The following is a 23,696-nucleotide window of genomic DNA, read 5'->3' on the forward strand; positions in this document are numbered from 1 at the left end:
TGCCGACCCGCTCGGTTTGGTTGGATTCGCGCCGGTAGTGTTGTGCCATGCGCTAGCCCCCACCTTCTGTTAGTGTATACAACTGTGGCAAAAATTTGGTGCGATCGTGATCGGTACAGTTTGGCCAAGCGCAAAATCGGAAGAACTGCAGAATGTACCAGTATTACACCGTTTGATGGTAATAAGAATAGAAAACAAAAGTGACCTCCTCAAGGGGGGTTAGTACCACGCTGTATATACATATAGCGAGGATACTGATGCAAACCCTTTCGCTTCTGGTTAAGTGCATGTGCATCGATTTGAGTGTTGATCAATACAGTGATGTGTTCTTCTTTCGGATCGCTGTTTCAGTATAGTAATAGTTGCAGAAATAGGTGATGGTCTGCTGTACTTACCGAATAAGACTGATCAAACGACCTGTGTGACATAACGGAGTCTGACTGCAGCAAACCTCCAACAGTGAAATCGCGTTAAACAGCTACTAATGCAGATACTGTACGAACAAGCTATTTCTTCTCTGCTAGGTCTTGCTGAGATCGGTGTTTTATCGCAGAAAAATTTGGTACAATTTGTTTAAACTTCATATTGCGTATTTGATCTCAACCGGTTTGGTTTGTTTTAGTTTTTCTTTTACTTTAACTATATTCTTACTGTGTGCTCCCTCAATCTAATGTTCTATAAACATTGGGTTGATACAATTTTACTTGCTTTGATTTGCAATCAAGATATTCCATATAATATACATTCATACCGGTCGATAAAACATAATTCATATTTTTATCTCTGACCAAACATTTTCAAAAAGTTTTATTCCTATAACCCACTGTGATCACGGTCACTCTCTCACTACATCAGATTGAACAGCTCTAGCAAGTCATTAAGAGGTATGATCATTGGATCATGGACGTTTAGCACACAACATTCACCATGCGAGTGCAAGTCTACTACCTATTTTAGTTACAGGTTTTAGTTTTTTCGCAATACTAAGCTAATGGGACACACAACGCTGTGAGACGATGGTCAGTTGTACGAAACAACGTTTCTCAAACGTGTCATGCTTCGGAAACTGAGGTGGAACTATGAGGTGTGATTTTTCAAGTCTAGATCACATTCAACCCAGCAGCAAGAGAAGACGAGATGAATGATCTCTCATATGAATCAGTCGAAACAATTGCTCGTAGCATTGACCTTGCAAACCAAAACTTTTGTTTTCGTTTTCACTCGGGCTGTGTCATTTTTGATGTGTTCGTCGAACTTGAACTTGAACTCGCGACTGTGAGGACGTTTTTAATGGAATTGAATATTTAAGAGAAGGTTTTTTCAAAATTGTGTTCTCCGATTTTGGTGAAATTTTCAGTGTTTGTGCATATGTAGGATGAATTTCCTATTGTGACGAGAAGTGGGGTAAAACGGGTATTGAAACCACTAGTTATAAAAAAATCATTTTAGGCCGCTTGGCCGCTATTCATTTAGAGTCTTAGAGATTTTTGCAAAAAAACCTTTTTTCCTTCTTGTAGTTATTACCCTAACTGTGTGGATCATATGTACCTATATTTTCAGGGTTACAAAAACGAAATAAAATTAATATTTTTAAAAATTGTTAAAATTTGGTTGCTTGAAATCCTAGTATTTTTTATTTGTTCTACACATACTGCACATTATTCTGTAGGCTGTTACGTCGATCGGATATTTTTACGAGATATTGATAAATAACTGCAAAGAGTATCCAAAACATGTTTTTCAAAATAATCCGAAAACGCTTCTTTGGAGTCGGAGATGGAAATGGACATTGATTTCATGTTTAGCGTCGCAAAATTGATTCATCAAACACCTTTTTTTAGCTCTTCGTGATTACACCAAAATTTGTAAATAAATTTCACTCATTTACAAATTACCGAAGAAATGGTTTAATTTAAAAAAAATTTAATTCTGCTTAATGTTTATGGGTGGGCTTTGGGAGGTATTGAAAATATGATATACCATTTCTATTTGGAATCAATGCATTGAAATGCATATTTTACCTTGAAAAATGTCAATTTTAACAACGTTAAAGTTCTTTGCAACAACCTAATTGAGGTAGGTTTGTATAGATAAATTTTACAGTAAACTTCGAATTAAAAGCTTGTTGTGATAATTTTTTAGGAGTGTCCTAAAATTCGCAAAATATTACATTTTTTTAGGAACTTCATGCTTTCAGTGTATGTTTTTATTCGGGGTTCCTTTCCAACGAAGTCTTCATGCGAAATTTCAAATTCCTCAAACAATTCTTCCCCAGTGTGATGTAACATAGTGATATATTTTGTGGAAAAATCTGGAACTTAGTACGATCGAATGACTGCTAGTGTGGATTCTAGTTGAAACTAAATAATAAACCAAACAGAAAGTCTATGCATTGTTGTCAATTACATATCATGACTTTTGTTTTCATTTCAATTAGCAGGGTCTGGGGTTAATTTAAAAAAAATGAATATAGATTATTAGAGCATTTTTTTCTCCACATTTCTTAAAAACAGAAAATATAATAATCTTATTATATGTATCTTCGATTTAGTGCATTTAGTATTTAGCAAAAAGCAATATTTTGTAACTTCCAACCAAAAGGACAAAATCTTTATCGACTTGCCCCGGTCTCCCCTGCTGTCAAATGTTATCGGTTAATTTTGTCATGACTGAAGCTTTAAGGCGTTTTGCTGAGTCGGGTTCTAACCCCAACCACTGTCAGTTCATACATTTTGACAGCAGTTGGGATTAAAACGGACTCAGTTTTGCTTCAAGCAAAAACCACATTAGAGAAGCTGTATTAGCTCCTTTTGTTTTGTTGCCATCGGTAATAATTCGATTTTCTCAGTGTCAACCTTAGGGTCAATTTCATTGAATTCTGTACGTAATGCAACTGCTCTTTAAGGTAATCATCACTGACATTTAAGGTTAAAAGGAGAATCAGCTTGTGAAGAATTTAGTCACAGTACTGCGATTGATTTTCATGCAGATTTAGTACACGGTGTATAAAAACCGCTTATTTCGTTGTCGATTTTTGAATCATTCTCAATTTCCGAGAATACTTCAGCGTACAGGAAACGAACATTATTAGCTGAATGCGCGACGTTAGGCACAAATACATTGGGCATGAGTACCTTAGGCAAAATGGACGATTGACATAATGTACATTAGTGATTAGGTATTACACCGGCAATAATTTTGACTTTTTTCGGAACACTGTTAAATCAAATGGGAATTGGCTTTACATACCATATGTCAAATATGAGCTTTTTCTGAAAACTCTAGTTCACTCACAAGAGTTTTTAAGTTTTTATGGTAAAATATATGAAAAATAGACAAAAGAATTAATAAATTCATTAAAAAATGCCAGTGTAGTACAGTGGTCAGAAATTGAAAAACTGACTTAATCTAGCACTGAGGTGAGATATGTCTTACGTATATTTCACTTTTGGATTATTCATTAGTTTAGAATTCATGCAAAGTAGGTCCCCAACTAGAGATGTGATTAACACAGTTTTTAGTCCTGCACAATCTATATCTACCTCACGGTCGAACGCAACCCTTAATCCAAAAGGTAAATACATCAACTCAGGAAAAAGGTTCACTTTAAAGAGAACTTACACATTATTCTGTCTTCAAATTGAACTTACACATTACTTTTGGAGAAATAGCTCCATTATTATTGAGAAAATTTACCAAATGTTTATGAAACTGTTTTCCTCGAATTACTTGGATGTGTTTTTATACAACGATGATAAAAGTCGGTTTAGTTAAAACGCCAGTTAAGTAATATTCTTCATGAAACGGTCTAGGTTTTTAGCTATTGAAAAATGGAAAGTGAGAAATAAAAATATAAAATGTTTAATGTTTCCGCCAGTTGTGAACAGATTTAGACGATCTATGGCTTTTAAAAAAGTATTTTAATAAGTTTTCTATATTATAAACTAGATGCATAAATGCATATGGCGTGGTTTTATTTGAAAGTTATATGCTTAAATCATGTCATGTTTTGTCTAAAGCACTCGCAACTCAGAAGGTAAACAACCTAAAGCAAATTAACAGCGTTAAATTGCCACGGTAGGCCTTTCGTTTGACAGTAGCTTCGTTAAGATTAGTTCAGCCATTGCTTATTATTACATGACACATACACGAACACACGCGTAAACACACGCTCGCACGCACATGCAGACATTGTCCCGATATGCCTAGCTGAGTCGATTGGTACATGAGGCTCAGGCCTCGTTGAAAGCTTGCAAAGTTTGAGCGAATTATATACATTTATTTTGTATGAAATGTAAACAGCCCGAGAATGTCCATGTTTTCTCTAAATTTTTATTAAAACAAAGACGCTTCTTAATAAAAATTTTAAGCAATTTTTAAGAGAAAAATCGTAAAATAATGATTTTTTCATATTGCTGTCCCAAAACCGGATAGGATTTTTAGCAAAAGAACATAACATAGCATACATTTTTCATACATTATTTGTGTTTGACGAGATCGACAACCTATACTCGATCACTTGAAAAGTACAAAATCACTTTACCGGACATTCAATAAAACCTGTTTTAATCCACCTAGCGGTGCAATTGTGCCTTTCTCAATCATGAAGTTGAGAATTTTTCAGTTGCTTATATTTATTAAAAGTAATCAAATGTATACATTACAATTTTATTATACATGTCTTGACAACTATATACAAGAAAAGAAATCATTATTCGAGTTCTAAAATTTTGCAAAAAAAACAGCCCCAAAAAGTCGATTTTTATAAAAAAAATTTTTCGAGATAACATAAAATCTCGACGTTTCATGCATTTTAAAGATGATTGCATCAAAAATACGAATTCGATTTCCATGGGGTCCTTTGAAAAAAAAATTGAGTTCCGGCTTATATGGGAATTTCATATGTGACCGGACGGTTTAGTCTATATTTCCATATAGGTGATCCGCACGAAATTTTATAGCCATCTGTGGGGATATTATAGCTACCATTTGGTACTAAGTTTGTGAAAATCGGCCACACCATTTCCGGGAAACTGATGTGAGTTCGTTAACTTTTAAAGATGGCCGCTTTTCCCGGGCACTTCCGGAACCGTCTATGGTGGTCAATGTAGTCAAGAATGTTTGGTTGACCGTCGGTGACCTAGAACTGCAAATTTAAGTTGTTTGAAAGACATTTTAGCGATTTTTTTACCTTTTTTGCATTCATCGGAGTATCGGTTTGAATCGCAATTTGCTATGTGATCGCACGCCACAAACTTCAGAACCAGAATTCTGATCGGGATGAAATTAAATAGCCATTTACGGTGGTGCAACACCTTTCATTTGAGATTAAGTTTTATCAAATCGGTTTAGCCATATCCGAGAAACTGATGTGACTGTTATTCTGAATTTCGATACTTCTGCCGGGGCTTCCAGAACCGAGGATGGTTGCCAATGTGGCCAAAGAGACTTTGAATGGCTGTTAGTGGCCTAACACTACAAATCGAAGAAGTTGTGGTTACATTTTGGAAAATTTTTCACCTTTTTACATTCATTGCAAAATTTATTAAAATCGACATTTTCTGTGTGATCGTACTCATCACCCTGTAATTCCGGAACCGGAAGTCTGATCCATTAGAAATTCAATAGTAGCCTATGGGAACGTTGTACCTTTCATTTGAAACTAAGTTTGCCAAAATCGGTTCCGCCATCTCTGAGAAAAATGAGTGACATTTTTGGTCACATGAACACACAGACGCACATACACACACATACATACATACACACATACATACACACGCACAGACATTTGCCGAACTCGACGAACTGAATCGAATGGTATGTCACTCGGCCCTCCGGGCCTCCGTTAAAAGTTCAGTTTTCAGAGCAATTGCAATTCCTTTCTATTGAGAAAAGCAAAAACCTTTCTATATGAGAAAGGCAAAAAATGCATTTTGAAATCTATTTTGACTAGGAAAATAGATCATTTTCGGTACAGACCACCCCTTCAAATCGCTTAAAACGTGTTTTAGTGACACTAATGGCATATTCGTTTTTGACAGTGCACTACACCGGTGTAGTCGGTGCTACACTCATTCAAACTTGGGTGTAATCAGTCTATCTCTTTCTTTGCACTACACCGGTGTAGCACCAAGAAAAAACGAAAACGCCATAAGAGTGTTGAAGTGAAATATCGTGTTTCCCAACGTATTCCTCAACAAACACAAACAATGAAAATTTGCTGAAGAAAATTTTCCTCCCTGACAAGGGCCATCGTCATTCGATGCGGGGTCGCTATAACTACAGTCGTTACCAGTAAACACTGTTCAGTGCGTAGCAACACCCTCGAAGAAAATTTACGGACAAAATTGCTTTCCAAAGAATAGTATTTTCGGCGTTGTTTCCAGAAGATTGGCGAATCAATATTGGCAGCTTCATCTATACCAACAACCGAAAGATCCCATTCCCGAGAGAGAGCAACACCCCAACATGGACCTGAACACCATCCCAACCCCTTGGAGCTCACCACTTAGTCAAACGCTCCCACCATAACTTAACACTGGGGATATAATCGACCAGCAAACCTTGGTGCTGCGCGCAGTTAAGGATCAACAAGGAAACGAGTAATATCTTCCACATAACACTTTCACCATACATCTTTCCATTAAAAAAGCTATCGGAGCTGAAGCTAACTTATGTACAGGAACGACCCGCATGTATAAGCATTTCGCCGGAAGTTATGAAGGCACTACGGAGTTCCCGGTGAAATTTTTCAATGTTATTTTAATTATATTTCTTCAGAAAAGTTGCGTCTGCATTAGTATTTTATTAGTATTAATGAAACTTCCAATGTAAATAGGTTTATGCACATTTGTTTCTCCTTTTGTTATCTCCGTCATCTATGAAAACTGTTTCGGTACCGAGCGTTTTCAATAAGTAGACGATCGGACTATTATCAAAATAAAAATGCTTGTAAGGACGTAGCCAGGTGTGTGGAAACAAGCTGATATACGTCATTGCAGATCGTGGCGAAAACTGATATGACAAAAGATATGCTCAATTTTGCAACTCCACCTACGATTTGTGCAGGTATTCATGCTATGCTATGCTATGCTATGCTACACTATTAATACTCTCATATGTTAACAACAGTAGGTTCAGTCATGACACTTTGGCTATGTTCCAGCCATAACCGATTTTTTTATTTGGATTAAAAACAGGAAATTTACTAGTCAGTCGTTAGCCCACATGCACACTACTCATATCACCTTCCTGACGATTCGTTATTCACGTTATTTCAAGGTTAACCACAAAAATTTAAAATGCACCATACATTTCGAACGCGTGACGTGCGCGACCATTTGGAGGGAACCTGCCGGACCATCCAATCGAAGTTCAGTGACATTCTCAAGAGCGTAGAGTTCCGAGTTTTTTTTATTCAATTACATTTTATTGGTTTTGTATACATCGTACATCAAAAAGCTGCCCCCCTCATGATATTGAAACCATTAAGTAGATTGTTTGTAAACAAACTGGCACCTCACGGTTTGTTATATGGATACTATTTGCTTAATGTTGGGGACATTCCGGCGTTTAACTGCTTCTCGCTGGTACAATATGAATGTCGCCCGGTCATCTGTTCATAAACAACCTCGGTTAAGCTTCGTACGGTCGTTGCTATTCAATTCATTCAGGAGCTAATGAAACATCGATTTATTAGTTCTGTAAACCACTTAGACCGTATGAGAATAAACATTAAGTGGCAATAGATTGAATGCATCAACACTACCCCACTAAACCGCTTTTAATAATATTGTAATTTTCCGATGTGCCTGAAACCTTATTCAGAAACTCGAATGTGATATTGTTTAACGATTCTGATATGCATATCCCATGATAGTATAATATTTGAAAATAAGCTTTTATAATCGAAGTAATTCCAAAACCTGCAATTGAAAGTCAGTACTGAAAAAAGTGATACTTTTTGTAAAATGATCATATCTCAGTTGTTTGCCAACCAAATTCAATTATTCTCCCTCTAATAAAGTCCTCGCAGTTTCTTATTATTTATTTATTACTTGATATTTTATGAAGTAGCAAAAAGTAATGTTGTACATATTTTAATATGCATCATCATTTTTTTTCTTGATCTACTATGCGTTGCGTTGCGTAAGCACGGTATACTTCGTAGATTGTAGACTGATGACTCTCATTTTCAGCCAGACTACTTGAGGAGCATTGTTTGGGAATAACAATTGATACAGTCCAAGCGAGAGTTTCGCCTGAGAGCCACCATTGCGGGCCACGACCATATTTGCCGTAACTTGGGATGAGAAAGGAAGTGTTGATGTGGTACTTACTTAACGAAAGGCCCCGACTCAGTGACACTCCCATAAGTTCCACGGATTGGGTAGTGGGTGGGTTGTTAGTCAGGATTCGCTTCAAGCAAACGATGCGACTGAGACTATATTTTCGTGCATGTTTGAATAGTTTATTGACTGTAAGATACGTAAATCTTCTAGGCGTTTAAACTCTGGCTAATCGTTTATCGAGATTGTTTCATCGAAAACAACTTGAACTCCGGACAGCCGGCTGTCGGGAGTGTTGTCGACAATGTAAAATGGACCGTAAACAATGAGTTTAAAAGTGGGATGGTGGAACATTCAAAAATTATGTCACGCAAAGATTACCCAATACTAACTAATTGTCTGTCATATTACTACGTTATTTTTCCCCTTGGTCTAATACGAATCAAATTCTTTTAGTTTTTCCTTCATTTTGTAGTGGCACTTTTACGCTACTCGCAAAAGTGTTCATGTTCTATGGAATTTCCCATACACATGGCGCAATCGTGCGTCAAACGGCCGATTGCGCCAAAGCACATGACGTGCTCCCTCCCATTTATGTCACAATTAGTCATATCTCTTCCTCCTAATAGCGTGGCAGAATTCATAAATGGTCCTTAATGGTATAATCACAAGCATTTTGAGATCCCGTAACTTGAAATTTATCACCTCGTGCGAGTAAACGTTCCGATATTACAATGAAGACGCGAAACAGAAAAAAATATAAATGCTGCGTTCCTAAACGATATTAACATCATGCACGAATCAAACACCCCCCGTTTCCAAACAGTACGTATTTATTCTTAGCTCAGTATAATTGACTGCTGAGTTAATGGACATTAAATATGACCATAAAACATTTGTTCCTCGTGCTGAAATGATTGCCGCAAATTGTAATTGGATTTGAATTGATCTTTCGAATTGTCAATTCTCCACCCTCATACATAATTCAAAAGTCATTCACTCAGACAGACCATGCGTATTTAAGACCCAGTGGATCCGTTTCCTAGTTGGTCAAATAAACACTAAACAAACAAATAAACTAGTTTGTTCAGTCTAAAGAAATGTCAGCTGATTGGCATCAACCGGCGGATACGTGTTCCCTTACAATGCCATCAAATGAAAGTACGTTTAAAATTACATACGACAAAATATGTGCAATACAGAATATAACGAAATGAAGTTTGCTTAATTATTTGCATTTAAAAAATATCAGAAAAAATTAGTTGCATAACCAAGGTGGTTCATTTTCAAAGATAGCACTGCTGATGAATCACGGACGCGGACGAAAACAGCTGACCACCCATTTTTTTCAAGATCTACGATGTAGTGCATTAAGAATAAGTATAGAAACAGCAAGATTTAGTATCATCTGATTTTTATATCTTTATGTTATGGTTTTATTTAACCGAGTGAGCTAAATTTGTTTAAGAACTTATTGTATTTATATAATTTGAAAAGATGAATTAGGTTTTGTTATGTCTTTCTGAGAAGAGATTACAAAACGTAAATTTCACTCAAAGGGGTTGAGTGAAATTTACGTTTTACTTTTTCTTCAGACTAGCTAATTCGATTTTCACAAACTCAGACTCAAATAAGGTATAGTATCTTTATTAACTGCTGCCGAATTTCACTTGAATCGGGGTTCTTTTCCCCAAGTTATGAGTTAAAGAGTGTGGTTACCAGTGTTGGGAAAAAATCAAAATATCAATGTTCACAAAAGAATCTTTTCATCGCCGATTTTCTAATAAAAAGTTCACTGATATAAAATATCGCTAGGGAAAAAATCGTCAGTGAACTTCAAGAGATGCCGATATTTGGGAACATTATTCGGCTCAAGCAAACATCGGAAGAAGAAAAGATCGCCTGCAAATTTTTATATCGGCAAAAATATAGAAAAAAGTTCACCTTATGAAAACATCTTGCACGATCTTCGAACAAGTGATTCCCGAGGGATTTCCAAAGTTTCCAAAAACCTGTAGATTAACATGATACAAAAAACCTCGTCCTTCAATATTGCGGCGACAGCTCAATGGGATAAAGCGTCAGTCTACTTTTAGTCTCATCGAAGCTTTCTCCAGAAGCAGGCGTGTAAAAAAATAAAACTTTTATCAATCGACAGAATTAAAATGGGAAAGAGAAGAGATTTCTTTTTCCACCTAATATTTTATGCATCGCTAGATCTAAAATATCCACAAACTCTATGGTACTTGAATAGTATGTTGTCAAAATATATATGGAAAAAAGCAAATTCTGGTATGGTGACCGTTCTTTTACCAAACCCGTTGTTTGTATGGTCCAATATGGAAGTTTCATATTATATATTCGATATAATGTGCACATCACTAAAAGCGTTTTTCACTTCCGAATGTCTCTTTTGCGATGTTGCTTTGGATGAACATTCTTTCAAGAGTTTCACTGAGGTAGAAGTTCGCGTGCGCACTTCGATTCAAAGAACCATTGAATATTTGTCTCAAGAATGATACACTCGGATGCGATGTTTGGTTTCACAGATTTTTGTTTAGAAGTGTTCAGGGAAAGATTAATTCGCGAATGAACCTGGAATGAACTTTCATTGATAATGATTCTCCCAACACTGGGTTACACAAGATATTCTCTGAAGCTTTTTGTCTTTCTCATACAGAAATGTTATTCGATCGCTCGAAATTCCAAATTTTTACCGAGTTCCACAGAGCCGAGTGTCTTATACCAATCGACTCAGTTCGTCGAAATCGGAAAACGTCTATTTGTGTGTGTATATATGTATGTATATGAGTATGTGTCAAATAATTTCACCCATTTTATCAGAAATGGCCGAGCCGATTTGATTAATATTATGTATATACAAATGAAAGGTGTAGCATCGCCGTAGGCTACTATTGAATTTAATTTAGATCAGAGCTCTGATTACGGGTTAGGGAGGGCGGTCACCCATTAAAATTCCATATAAATCAGTATCACCTTGCTATATTAATTACGCAAAAAATAACAAAATATTCTCTAAATTACTGGGATTTGCGATTCTGGCTTACTGACGCCCATCAAAACCCTTTTGATGACTATGGTCACCTACGATGGAACCGCAAGCTTCGAGGAAGTGACAAAACCTCTCAATTAAATACACGTTTTTCTCCGGAATGTCTAACTCGATTTTCACAAACCTAGTTTAAAATTATCGTAGGTATAGCATCCCTATCAGCTGCTTTCGAATTTCACTTGGATTTGTGTTCTGACTCCGGAGCGATGGGATAAAGAGTTGGATTACACGTAAAATTTAATGAGGCTTTTTGCTTTACTCATATAAAAAGATTATGCAATCGCTTTTTTCTCAGAGATGGCCGGACCGATTTCAACAATATTATATTTAAATGAATGGTGTAACATGATATGATTTTTACCGTTCTCCTATGGAAAGGTTATGTAATCACTCTGAAGAACTACTTTTAAACCGAGACACGGAGAGCCGGATCTCTATACTATTCGACTCAGTTCGTCGAGATCAGAAAACTCATACGACTGTTCGTACAATGGTAAGAGATAGCGCAATCTAATGTTCTACGCCAGTGATTCTCAACCTAAGGTCCATGGACCCCTAGGGGGCCGCGAAGTGGTTTCTGGGGGTCCGCGAACAAAACTATATTTTCCGAGTGTATATTGAAATTTCTTGTCTTGTTTTCTAACAAACTGAAAATAACATATTGATAGCATACAAAATCGATAATTATCTGTGGGAGTCCGCAGCAACCCAGGGTGATTTCTAAGGGGTCCGTGGTACGAAAAAGGTTGAGAACCGCTGCTCTACGCCTCTACTGGAATTTGGCCGCCAGGGTGACAGTGTCTCTGAAACGATGAGAATGAATATATTTTCATATTCCGTTTGAGTGTATTAATTTTCCTGCACAATGGCGTTAGAGAATCGAATTAGTTCAACGTAATACTCTTATCTCTATTGCGCCGGGGTTTCTTTTGCTTTACTTAGCAAATTTTCTCAAGACTGCCAGTTATTAAATAAAATTTATATTCTTGAATTACATTGTGATCTCATTTTTCCTGTTTTCTTAATTTATTATTTTACCTTTATTTATAGTATTTGAGCTAACTGTTGACTGACTTTAACAAAGGAATTAGGTTAATTTTCGCTGAACTAGAGACCAGTACATTTCTTTTGGGTTCTGGACAGTTTGGTGGATTGGCTGTTTGGGGTTTTGGTGAGATCATGTACCCAGCTTTGGATTTTGTTTCCGTTCTTATATACAGTGAAAACCCGATTTTATCAGCGTCCGATTTGGTCTACCACCGATACACGCAAATATTTCAACGATAAAAAATTTAAAAAAGCTAGCAACATATTTCAATCCACACCATATGTTTTGGGTAAACTATTGTCAATCAATAAATATCACAATAAAAACGATACACTAAGTGAAAAAAACACTCAAACCGATTTGCTCACTTACCGAAGCAAATAGGGCACCGCCAATTTATTGCTCAATCTCCTGCTGGCTTCTATCATGGTGGGCCGCTCATTTAATCCAGTACAGTAGAAATCATATCAATAAAAACTAACAGGTTTTTTACGTATTCGTGTCTGAGTAATTGATTTTCTTCTCAATCATCCAGGGCGGAATTGAAAATGGACCAACTGCGGCCTGAGAGTTCCTCCATGGCAATGATTTGAACGATGATAAACATTCTGTGTCCATTTGGCACGACGTAAACTGTAATAGCTATATAGTAGAATCTACAGTTGGAATCTCGAAATGGACAGCGAAAGCACCAAGTACCCCGAACCGTCGGACAACCAAACCTCGACTAGAGTATGTCCCAGTGAACTGCCAACAGTGATTGAATATATTAGTGGTGAGCTCTGAAAAAAAATCGGCAAACTTTGCGTACTATGTTGGACAAACCAAAACCTTTATCTATTTCAGGATTAGACACCATTCTGACTGTGATCATAGCCATAACCATTGTACTTAGCATTGCAACATTCGCCATATGCGGCCGGGCGGTAGCCCAGGTGCTTAAGCAAACGCCCAAACGATTCAAAAGCAAGACTATTATTCTGCTGAATATCTATCCGGTAACACTCCTTTCTCAACTATAATAAATCGAAGTAATTTACTCAATAACGATATTAATTATTTGCCTCATTTTTCCACCGCAACAGGTAGTGACAGCACTGGCGATAGTATCAATCCTCATACCCAAGTCGTACTTTATTTGCGATACGGTATCGCATATCTATTTTATGATCTGCGCCTACGTGTTTTACAGGTTAGTACACCACTAGTGTCAACAGCACTGAAAGAAAGCGGAAGTTGAAGGTATAGTAAGCTTTCAGGTTAACATTGCAGTCCGTGCGTACAGCTGGGATAATGCAAGGCCGTGCTTTACCTTGTTTAAACCCATTAGTTGATTAGACCATGTTTCAAACTATTTCGACAATAACACGACCTAAATTCGACGCATCGCGTAGCAATTTCATGAACGAAGCGGGTAAAATGGTAATTACTCTTGTTTGGTTGTAAAATTTGTATTTGCATTGTAAAATTTTATATCGAGCACTACAATTATCATTATACCATTTGAACCAATGATCCTAAAAAGTAGGATGTCAATAGGACCGGTATTGTCAGCAAAGAAAGTACTCAACGGTCAATCGCATCTAGTATATGTCATATACGTTATATGAAAAATGAAGTACAGTTACATTATTGTGGTGATAACCTTTGAATCAAGCTCGGCAGCAAAGCTCGAACATTCTTCAGATCAACACAATTAACCACTAATTTTAAACATTGCCATGTCCGGCCGCCCGTTCACGAGGCGTGAAATTGCATAAAAATGGGGTTTAAGCTTACGGAAGTCTACTTCAAATTCTGTACTGATAACGTTCAACAGATTAACCAAAGCAGAAAACGTCATTGTGCGTAACAACCAATAACACCACGTCATTGAGTATGGAACCAAGATCCCCGTGTATATGAATCAAGGTGCGACTATACGATTTAAGTTGATTGCAAGCATCATGGTGAAATATGGAGAGGTGGACTTCATTACACTTGAAACCTGGAGAAACTACTTCCTAGAAATACCCAACATGTGCGCCAATCCTTCTTACATAGGGCAACAATTTCTCTGAACACAAATTGTACAGATCAAAGCCACATGACCGCGCTCTTATTCTGTAATCAGCACACTACGAAAAAATCCTCCGCCGGATCCAGCAATTCGATCAAATCGATGAATAACAAAATTAGAGTTACCGTTTAATTTAACATTTGGTTTTAAAAAAAGTTTGAGTCACAACGGGTATACGCACATTATATACCCTCAATAAGTTGAAAAATTCGCCTTCGCACTAAATAAGCATTCCAATTTAACAAATTTATAATCATTTAAAGTCATTTAATAAATTTATAATCATTTAAACTTTAAAATTAATTATAATTTTGCAATTTCCCATCCAGTTTTAAAAGCTTCAAACAAGAAGATAGAATTTAGTCATCCATTGAAACATCGATTGCTGCAAAAAAAATTCTTCCGTAATGCTACCTAGATAGGTTGGAACAAAGGAAGCGTTGTGTGGGAACGAAATTGAAGGTGTGGTAGCCATCGTTCTTTTAACCACGTTACCTGCCACTGAAGGATAAGATGACGCTCCATTGTGGGATGGTGTTACCTGGCGTCTAAAAGAGGGCAACCCGCAATTTAATTTAGAGTTATGGTGCCTTTGGTAAAATTATTGCATAGCTTCCAGCGCTTTGTTTGATCGTACTATCAACTTTTCAATGAAACTAAATAGAGAGATGGTGTCTACTTGTTGATCTACTTGATGTTCTGGAGATATGAACTTTTTAGGTCCCTACATATTTTGAAATGTTGCGATTTTTTTATTTAAATTAGGATATTTTTTCAGCCGAAACATGTTTATTTTTAATTTAATGTTGTTGTTTAATATCACTTTAATCTGCTATGAGAATAAAACCAAATAAGTACGCAATAATCGTCAAAACTATAATTTGGCCAGTAATCAATTTACAGTATAAAATCTCTTCGCATAAAAGTACCATAAAAGGGCTGCGGCAAGTTTCTGCAGTCAAATATGCATTAGTTTCTTTATTCAGCATCCTTGTAGAGAAACCAAATTCAATCAATCAATATAGTCCCTATGGTTGTAAAATTGTCGTGGAGGTTAGAGTGTCACTAAAAAGCAGTTTTTTTTCACAAATAACATTTTCAAATATCGTTTTTTTTTTCAAAAGTTCGCTTAAACTCACTTTTAGAGCATTGAAACTCATACAAGTTTTCAATATAAAGGAAAGGTTGCTTAATCTTGCTATGTGCGGATCTTCCGGCCGTGTTTTAATCGGACTTTGTGCGGCTGTGAATGGTTCGCTTATAAGTGGTGGTACTTTGAACTGATAATGGCTTCCCACTACATACACATACATACATGCAAAACTTGCTTATTATTAATCTAATCGTGTATCATTGTTCAGGATATTTGTATGCTTCGAGAAAAAGGTTGTTAATAAATTGACTGCAAAAACTTGCAAATGAATTTTGGCAAGTTTTTGCAACCAAATACGCATTAGATAATTGCTAAGAAATCTCAAAATATTTATGCAGTAAGGTGGGAAAATTGAATTTGTTCGTATTTTTATGATTTAACGATTTTCAAAAAAAGTTTTTTCTTTATTGATTTCATATCTAAGCTGTTCTGATATCCAGTATTCCAGGATCTAGAAGAGAAATATGTTGAGCAGTGATACACAATTTGATAAAAACAAGTAAACTTTGAGTAAAAATCAATATGAAAATCATATTTAAAAAAACACTATGTCCAAAAGTATACGACCTACAAAGTTTGCATCTTCAGAAGATATATTTATGATGGTAAGACCTACAACTTTTTCGAAGACATCATATTTATATCCAGCTTTATTGAAACGTTGATAACGGTACCACCCTAGCGATTGCATTTCGAACTAGTTTGATGTAATCAAATAAAGACCTAGGTGATATACAGAAACATTTCTGAAGACACCTTAACTTTAAAACTAAAGATAATAATTGAAGCTACGGTTTTTTTTCATTTTTCGACCACTATGTGACGCTTCCTTGATATCATATTTCTCTACCATGAATATTCATTATTTACCAATCAAAATAGCACTTGTACTAACAAACCAGATAGAAGAATTAAAATTTGCTTCACTAAGGGCCGATTTCTTCACCCTCGCTTAGCGTTTAAGCCAGGTTTAAACGTACTGGTAAACCTGGTTTAAAAGTTAAGCAAGGGTGAAGAAATCGGCCCTAAGGGCCGATTTCTTCACCCTCGTTTAATGTTTAAGCCAGGTTTAAACTTACCGGTGAACCTGGTTTAAAAGTTAAGCGAGAGTGAAGAAATCGGCCCTAACCATTATACTTATATTTCCGATGATTGGAAACTGATACAAACAAAGATAACCCCGATTTTAAACTTGAACTGATCAGTTGTGAAATCAGTTGAATGTAGCTGTTTGATTTTCGAATCGGTTGTACTATTTGAGTCGAAATTCTGACAGTTACCGTGACGAGTTACTGATGGTTTTACTAGTCATAACACTCAGGTTATGCCCTAGCCATTACCCATCCACTTTTTTATATTATCTACACACCTAAAAAAATCGTGTAAATTTACGTCTCCTGGCCCTGACATATACGAGCATCAAAAATGACTTACTTTTAAGTTTGATTTTAATTTTACATGACGTTGAATTTCGTAAATCACGTAATTTTACTCCACATATAGCGTTTAGTCGGAATGGCAGTAAGTGTAATTTTATGTCATTGCGCATGTAATGTATATCTTTCATGTAAAATTAAACGAAGCGCGGTTAAATTTCGTCATTTCGTGAATTACGGTTTGTTAAATTCTGTCATGCTTGCAATTACGTCAACGATAAAATTCATATTTTTTTGGTGTATACATGCCATCTAAAATTCCAAATATTGACGTCATTATTTGGAGGCACAACAGAACCGAAATACTACAAAATTGAAGTAAACATTTTCAAGCCGTCTCAATGGAACAATTTTACAATTAGGATGCGTTCACAGATATCGTTGATAAATAAACTAAAGAAATAATCAGATGTTCCAAGTGATTTCCTTATGTCAAATATATGAAAATTTGAAGTAAGATTTAATATGCGGTACTAAATCTAATAAAGGCATTCTTACAGCAAGAAAGAAGATTTCAGTCAATTCCAGAGGATCTACATTGCCGTTTACCCCTGCACTTTGAGCAATCATATCACAGGATTGACTGAATATTTTATAATGAAATATACACTGTAGATGTGTCAGTTACTGTAGCTTGAATGTGATAAATTGCAGCTTTGGACAATGTATAGAGCACAAAGATAAATAAGTGGCAAAAATTACTCCGTTTACAGTACAAATTCCCCTTCCACTTGACCACCCACTGCCAGTGAGAAGCCCAAATGATTTAAATCAGGCCCCTGCTAGGCAGCCATTTTGTCCTAGCCAACATCTGCCTTTGTTGAAATCAAAACAACCCAATGCTATTGCACGGGCGACATGGGCCTAGAGCCGGCTAGGCCCACATATGTTGACTACTGTCAAAGTCTGTATATCTCAATAGCGGATGACAGGAGTGACACCCTCCTGATTTAAATAGTTCAACACAGGTCCAACCATGGACGTTTATTGAACGGTTATTTAGACGTCGTCCGACGTTGGTCCAACAAATGTTCTTCATTGGAAATCATCCAAAAACAACCGTTCTTAGGGGGTAACTGGAAGGACACCTAAGCGCCAAAATTTTCAATGTTGTCGGAGTTGTGGCCCATCCCCCGAAGTGTGTTTTTGGCAGAGGTGAGGTGAACGCTCTCCAAGGCGAATCGCTAAACTGAAATCCAAAAACTAAAAAGATTATGGAAGAAAAATGTATTGTAGTGTACTTGAACCGATCGATTTCCAAATGATTTTTTTTCTTTCAAAAAAAACATGTTGACCAAATAATTGAGATGTACTGTGTTTTAAGTGTTAAACAAAAATTCATTGTAAAGAATCGAAATTTTTCGATAAAAAATGGAACTGTTCAAGTACACAAGAATGTAAATACAAACAATTAAAAAAAATATATGAAAATCGGATGAACAGCTTTTGAGATATCACGTTCGCCGCAACGGTTTTTTTTTTTTTCAAAAAACTCATTCTGAGCCTTTAAAGTTATGTGTTAACATCACTCGTGGAAGAACCAGCGCGCTGCAAACGGCTGTAAATTAAAATCTAGTGCTCCGAAGTGGATGAAATTTTGTACAGATATTTTCCAAAGCATGTACTCTCAGAATATTTATTAAACTTTTTTCGATTTTTGAGTTCCAACTTTGTATATAATGCATTAAAAACTTAGCGTTTACAAGGTTCACATTTTTGCCAGCTAGATGGTACTATAGAAATTCAAATAATGCTAAAATTGAGAATCTAATAAAAAATTTCATTGTCTATAACTTTGTAGAAAAATATAAATTGATATAAAATCATCCGAAAAAGCTATTAATATTTTATCAGCTTTCTGATTTGCACTAGGCCTACTGGTTAAAGGGTCGATTTGCAAAGACTCACAAAAAATTGTTGGGTTTAGATGAACAATACATTCAGATAAATTTAAGTGTTTACAAAGTCCCATTTGAAAAGAAAAAAATATATTTTCAGATTCCGTCGGTTCTTGGACGGAAATGATATTTTGTTAACATGGAAGTATAGAGAAATATTAACCATACTTATTCCTTTTAAGGATGTTGATTAAAATAGTAACCAGATTTTATTTTTCTATCATGTATTCGTGTCTTCCTAATAATATCTATTTCATTCTAGGGGATGGCTATTATAATTTAGAAGCCTGGAAAAATACAATTGGCTTCAAAACTTTCTATTTGAATAAACCTAATCAGACAATTCGAGTTGTTACAATACAATAAGTATTTGTGCATAAGTTGCCGAAAACCTAGTTAGTCACACCATCTACCTACCCTACATTGTAAAAGAATTCTGACTCGAATGTAAATTCGGACGCTGATTTGCGCTTTTAAATTTTGATTTTTTTCTAAAAACTTTCAACAAAATTTTTGTGCATTATTTTGATGAGAAATTGGTGAAACTTTTCGCAGCGACCAGCACCACAAATGATTACTTAGACGGACCCAAAATTCTGATTCGGCAATGGCCCACCGGAAGTTTGTGTCCCATCATATTCAAAGCAACACACTGGAAACCATAGCTCTCGGACTATCACTGGTCACTAAACTCTATTGAAGCACCGGCTGTACCAAACACATATTGTATATTCTTGTAATTCCCTATAGCTCATTATCACCGCAAGGCGCGCGAGCCGAACAAATAAAGTAGAAGGATGAAAAAATCAATTTACAGTATGCACTATAAAAATGCGAATACAAACCAAATTAAACTTTCAGGAATATTTATGAAAACAAAAAGTGCTATGCTGTACACGATGTGTTTGGTAAAACAAGTTTATTCGAAAAAAAAATCGGCATCTCTAAAACTTCAGTATGTGATAGAATGGACTTTTCTCTTTCATTTGGAACCAAAAGTCCAGAGCAGCTTTTTATTTTAAAGATTTTTATTTGAAAACTTAGGTTTTGTAATGAAAGTGTTTGACATTTTTGCCACTTGGTATTGCTTATTCAAATATTACTAAAAGTGGGAATCTGGTGGTCAATTTCATTGTCTACAACTATTTAGAAAACGATAAATCGATCTAAAATCTCCCGGGAAAGTTATTAAAATTTTATCAAAGTTTTATACTGGTTAATAAGTCGATTTCAACAAATATTTTCATTTGTCCCTTACGAATTTCCAATATCCACCATTTCTTAGTAAAAGTACCATTTCACGGAAATGTTGCTTTGAAATCTATTTTAAGGTATTCATATTAAAATAAACATTCTAGTCCATCATTCCATTCATGAAGACTAAATTTCTAGCACTTATAGTGGACACTAAATACCTTATACAATAACTCCACTGTCCCTTCGCGTAGCTGCTATTATAAAGATTTCCCAAAAGGCACAAATTTTACATAACCTAGGAGAAAGGAGTCAAAGCCAAGTGTCTTTGAGAAGAACTTCCAGAATCGCTATAAGCTGAGCAGAAATCTAAATAGTCAATGAGAATTAAAAGCTTTGTCTATTGTACGAAAATAGGAAGCTCAATATACAAGTAGATATAGAAAAGTACCACCTTTACACAAAAAAAGGTATTGCTGTTACTGTCTTCAGATTCTGGACAGAGTTTTCAGTTTTCAGGTCTTCGCTCTTATCCTATATTAAGCGCGAAATCTTGAATAAACGGACATAAATTGTTAGGAAAATTTACTGAACGTATGGCTCAGCGCGATGCTCTCTTGTTCGTTTACTGTTGTAATTCGTGTTCTGCGAGTAACACTTCCGGAATTTCTACTCAAAGAAAATTATGAAACTTGGTTCTGATGCCTATTTTTCAAATGGCTATATGGTATAATGCCAGGATAGTTTTGAACATAAATTCAATATTTTAGTTTCGTTTATAAAAAAAATGAAATCACTTGGGCCGGTCTAGCATAGACAAAAAAACACAAAATCCCCAAAACATGAACTAGGTCACTAATTATTATCGAGGAACTTATCAACATCGTTATCTTCCGCAATTGGCCTAAATTAAGTTGTAATTGAAAATCTTTTGGAGCATGAATGAATTTTCTTCTTGAATATTACGGAATCAGAAACTTCCAAAGCCAAATTAAAATCAGAACTTTCCGAAGAATCAATGTTATCAGATGGCACATACTCTGATTCCGATTGCGGCTATCCATACACCACGTGGACGATTTAGGGGTGTAGAGAGCTCAAGAGAAAATCCACGCTTGTCCACGGAGGCGGGGAAAGGAGATGTGAAATGTCCACCGGGACTTTGTCTTACATTTTTGTCTTATATAAGAAAGTAAAACAAATTTTCGAGTGTGTGAATGTGAAGGCATTTATTTAAATTGAAAACATTTAAATATTTTTTGATTTGAAAGCTTTTTAAAATTACGACCCAACTTAATAATCTGTCAATCTGTCTACATCAACTTTATGTTATTTTGATGACTCTTTAAAACGTGAATTCAATAGATTACACTGTCGTTATCTTAACGTTTCCATGAAAATTTCTATGGTATTCTGTGGTTAAAGTTAACACATTGGAAAATTTTCTCCTAGAATTGAAAACGAGGAGCAAGCACTAGCAGGCTTGAGTGCTTCGTATTGAAAATACCAACGTATTTTGAATATAATTAAAGTAAATAATGAAAGTATTTTAAAAATGCCTCCGTTGTACTTAATAAGGTACTTAATGAAATTAATTTCAATATGTACGCAGGGTTAAAAAAATTTTCATAAGAGATTTTTCCAACCCGAAGAGGCGAATGACCTTAAGATTAAAACCTCTATAATCGAAATAAAAAATATGCACGAGCCTAAAATATTTAAAGTACATCTTGACGGTAATTAAAGTATTTAGCGTACTTAAAATACGAAGGCACTGTACTTGAAATCGTTTCAGTAATTAAAGTACAATGAATTTGACGCGCACTTTTTTAAATTTTTGGGATACTTAATGTTCTTTATGGTACTTAAAGTAACTAATTATGCAAGACATTTGACACTACGTCGTATTGAAGATTTAGTGCACCCAAACAAAAATTTTGGAAAGTCCCCGAGGACATCGTGGGATGAAGGTAAATGAAGATTGTTCAGATTTTGGGATGCACAAGGTGACACTGGCATTTTGTACTGAATTTATTGTTTTTATTGTCTATTTTTCATATATTTTCACATACAAACTTCAAAACTCTTGTGAGTGAACTAGAGTTTTCGGAAAAAGCTAATATTTGATAAATGCTATCTGAAGTCAATTACCGTTTGATTTAGCTGTGTTCTGAAAAAATGTCAAAATTGTTGCCGGTCTAATATACATGTGTTGAAAAATGCTTCCTTTTTCTTGCAGCCTATCGATAGATTATGTCGGAGGTGACGATAGTTTCATCAAATCGAGCGACTCGGAAACTTTCAACACAAGAACACCACCATGCTGTTGCTGTCTACTATTTCTTAAACGGTCACCCGTAACAAAGTGAGTATTACGTTTCCTACGTGCCTCATCCTAATCTATTCTAATATTAATTACCATCATCCAACGGCCGATAACTAAAATAGAGTTATCATCGATTGCGAGAAAGGATACCCCTCCAAAATTCAGACATCGCCATGGTCATTTAATAACTAATGATTAACATTAATTATCAACAGCCCTCTGTCCCACCTTCGACGATGTACATCAACTAATAATAAAATATTTTCTTACAGAAACCGTCTTCTATTCACGAGACTTATGATACTACAACTACCGGTTGTGCAGACCATATTGTTTCTGGGACTTAATATCGTTTTCGTGGAAGATATTGTGAGTTTCTGTACACCATTTCAATCGATACCTACACAAATCAATACACTCTGAACATAAATTTTCAGGGAAACTTCAATCAAACTATTCTGTACTTTGTACCATTTATCGTTGCTTCGATCCTAATCGGAGTATGGGGACTAAACATCACCATTCGGATGATCGCCCAATTTCATACAGAGTTCCAAATTATGGTAAAATACTTCGCTATGATTCAAAAACAGGTTATTGTTACCGTTTCTTTTTCGTATGTAGGCAAAATATGTAGTGCTCCAGTCAGTGCTCATTCTCTGCAAGGTCCAGCCGCTGGTAATCATGGTGATAGTGGCACATGTCACACCCAGATGCGATTTCCCCCTAGTATTACAAGTACAAAAAAATGGTAAGCACAACGCATTTGTTACATTTTAAATTGCAATTTTGATTGTATCTCGCTTCCAGCCGTGTTTCAGATGTGCCTATGCGCGGAGATGTTAGTACTTTCGCTGTGGGCTTTGCAGCTGTACAAAACGCCCAGCAAAAACCGACAACTGCTGGCCAAACCGGAAGCAACATAAACGAATAAAAACAAAAACAGATGAATAGCATTCAACCAAATTTCATAGGTATACTTGCTGTCGTGATTCAATGTGATACAAATAAATATCTTAATGGAAATGGTGTAATCGAATTGTTTTTATTCAATGGGTTATTTGACGAACTAGCAAACTAAGGATAAATTCCAAAAAAATATTAGATCGATCTTGAATTTGTTAAGATGTTACCTCATCATTTTTTGTACAAACGCATGAAAACATATTCTATTGGATACAAAACGTGACTTTAACGAAATTTAATATAATTTTAAAAATA

The 23,696-nt window shown here is 35.7% G+C and overlaps 1 protein-coding gene across 1 annotated transcript; it reads left to right on the forward strand.

The window, feature by feature from the left end:
* Nucleotides 1-23,509, forward strand: LOC131684789 (organic solute transporter alpha-like protein). The gene is made up of 9 exons (XM_058967932.1): nucleotides 1-178; nucleotides 12,945-13,184; nucleotides 13,256-13,407; nucleotides 13,495-13,601; nucleotides 22,389-22,514; nucleotides 22,748-22,844; nucleotides 22,913-23,038; nucleotides 23,100-23,226; nucleotides 23,286-23,509. Exons 2-9 carry the CDS (start codon nucleotides 13,085-13,087, stop codon nucleotides 23,399-23,401), a joined length of 951 nt encoding a protein of 316 aa, XP_058823915.1. The 5' UTR covers nucleotides 1-178; nucleotides 12,945-13,084; the 3' UTR covers nucleotides 23,402-23,509.
* Nucleotides 23,510-23,696: the final 187 nt, after the last annotated feature.

The sequence above is a fragment of the Topomyia yanbarensis genome, chromosome 2, assembly GCF_030247195.1.
Source record: "Topomyia yanbarensis strain Yona2022 chromosome 2, ASM3024719v1, whole genome shotgun sequence".
NCBI lineage: Eukaryota > Metazoa > Arthropoda > Insecta > Diptera > Culicidae > Topomyia > Topomyia yanbarensis.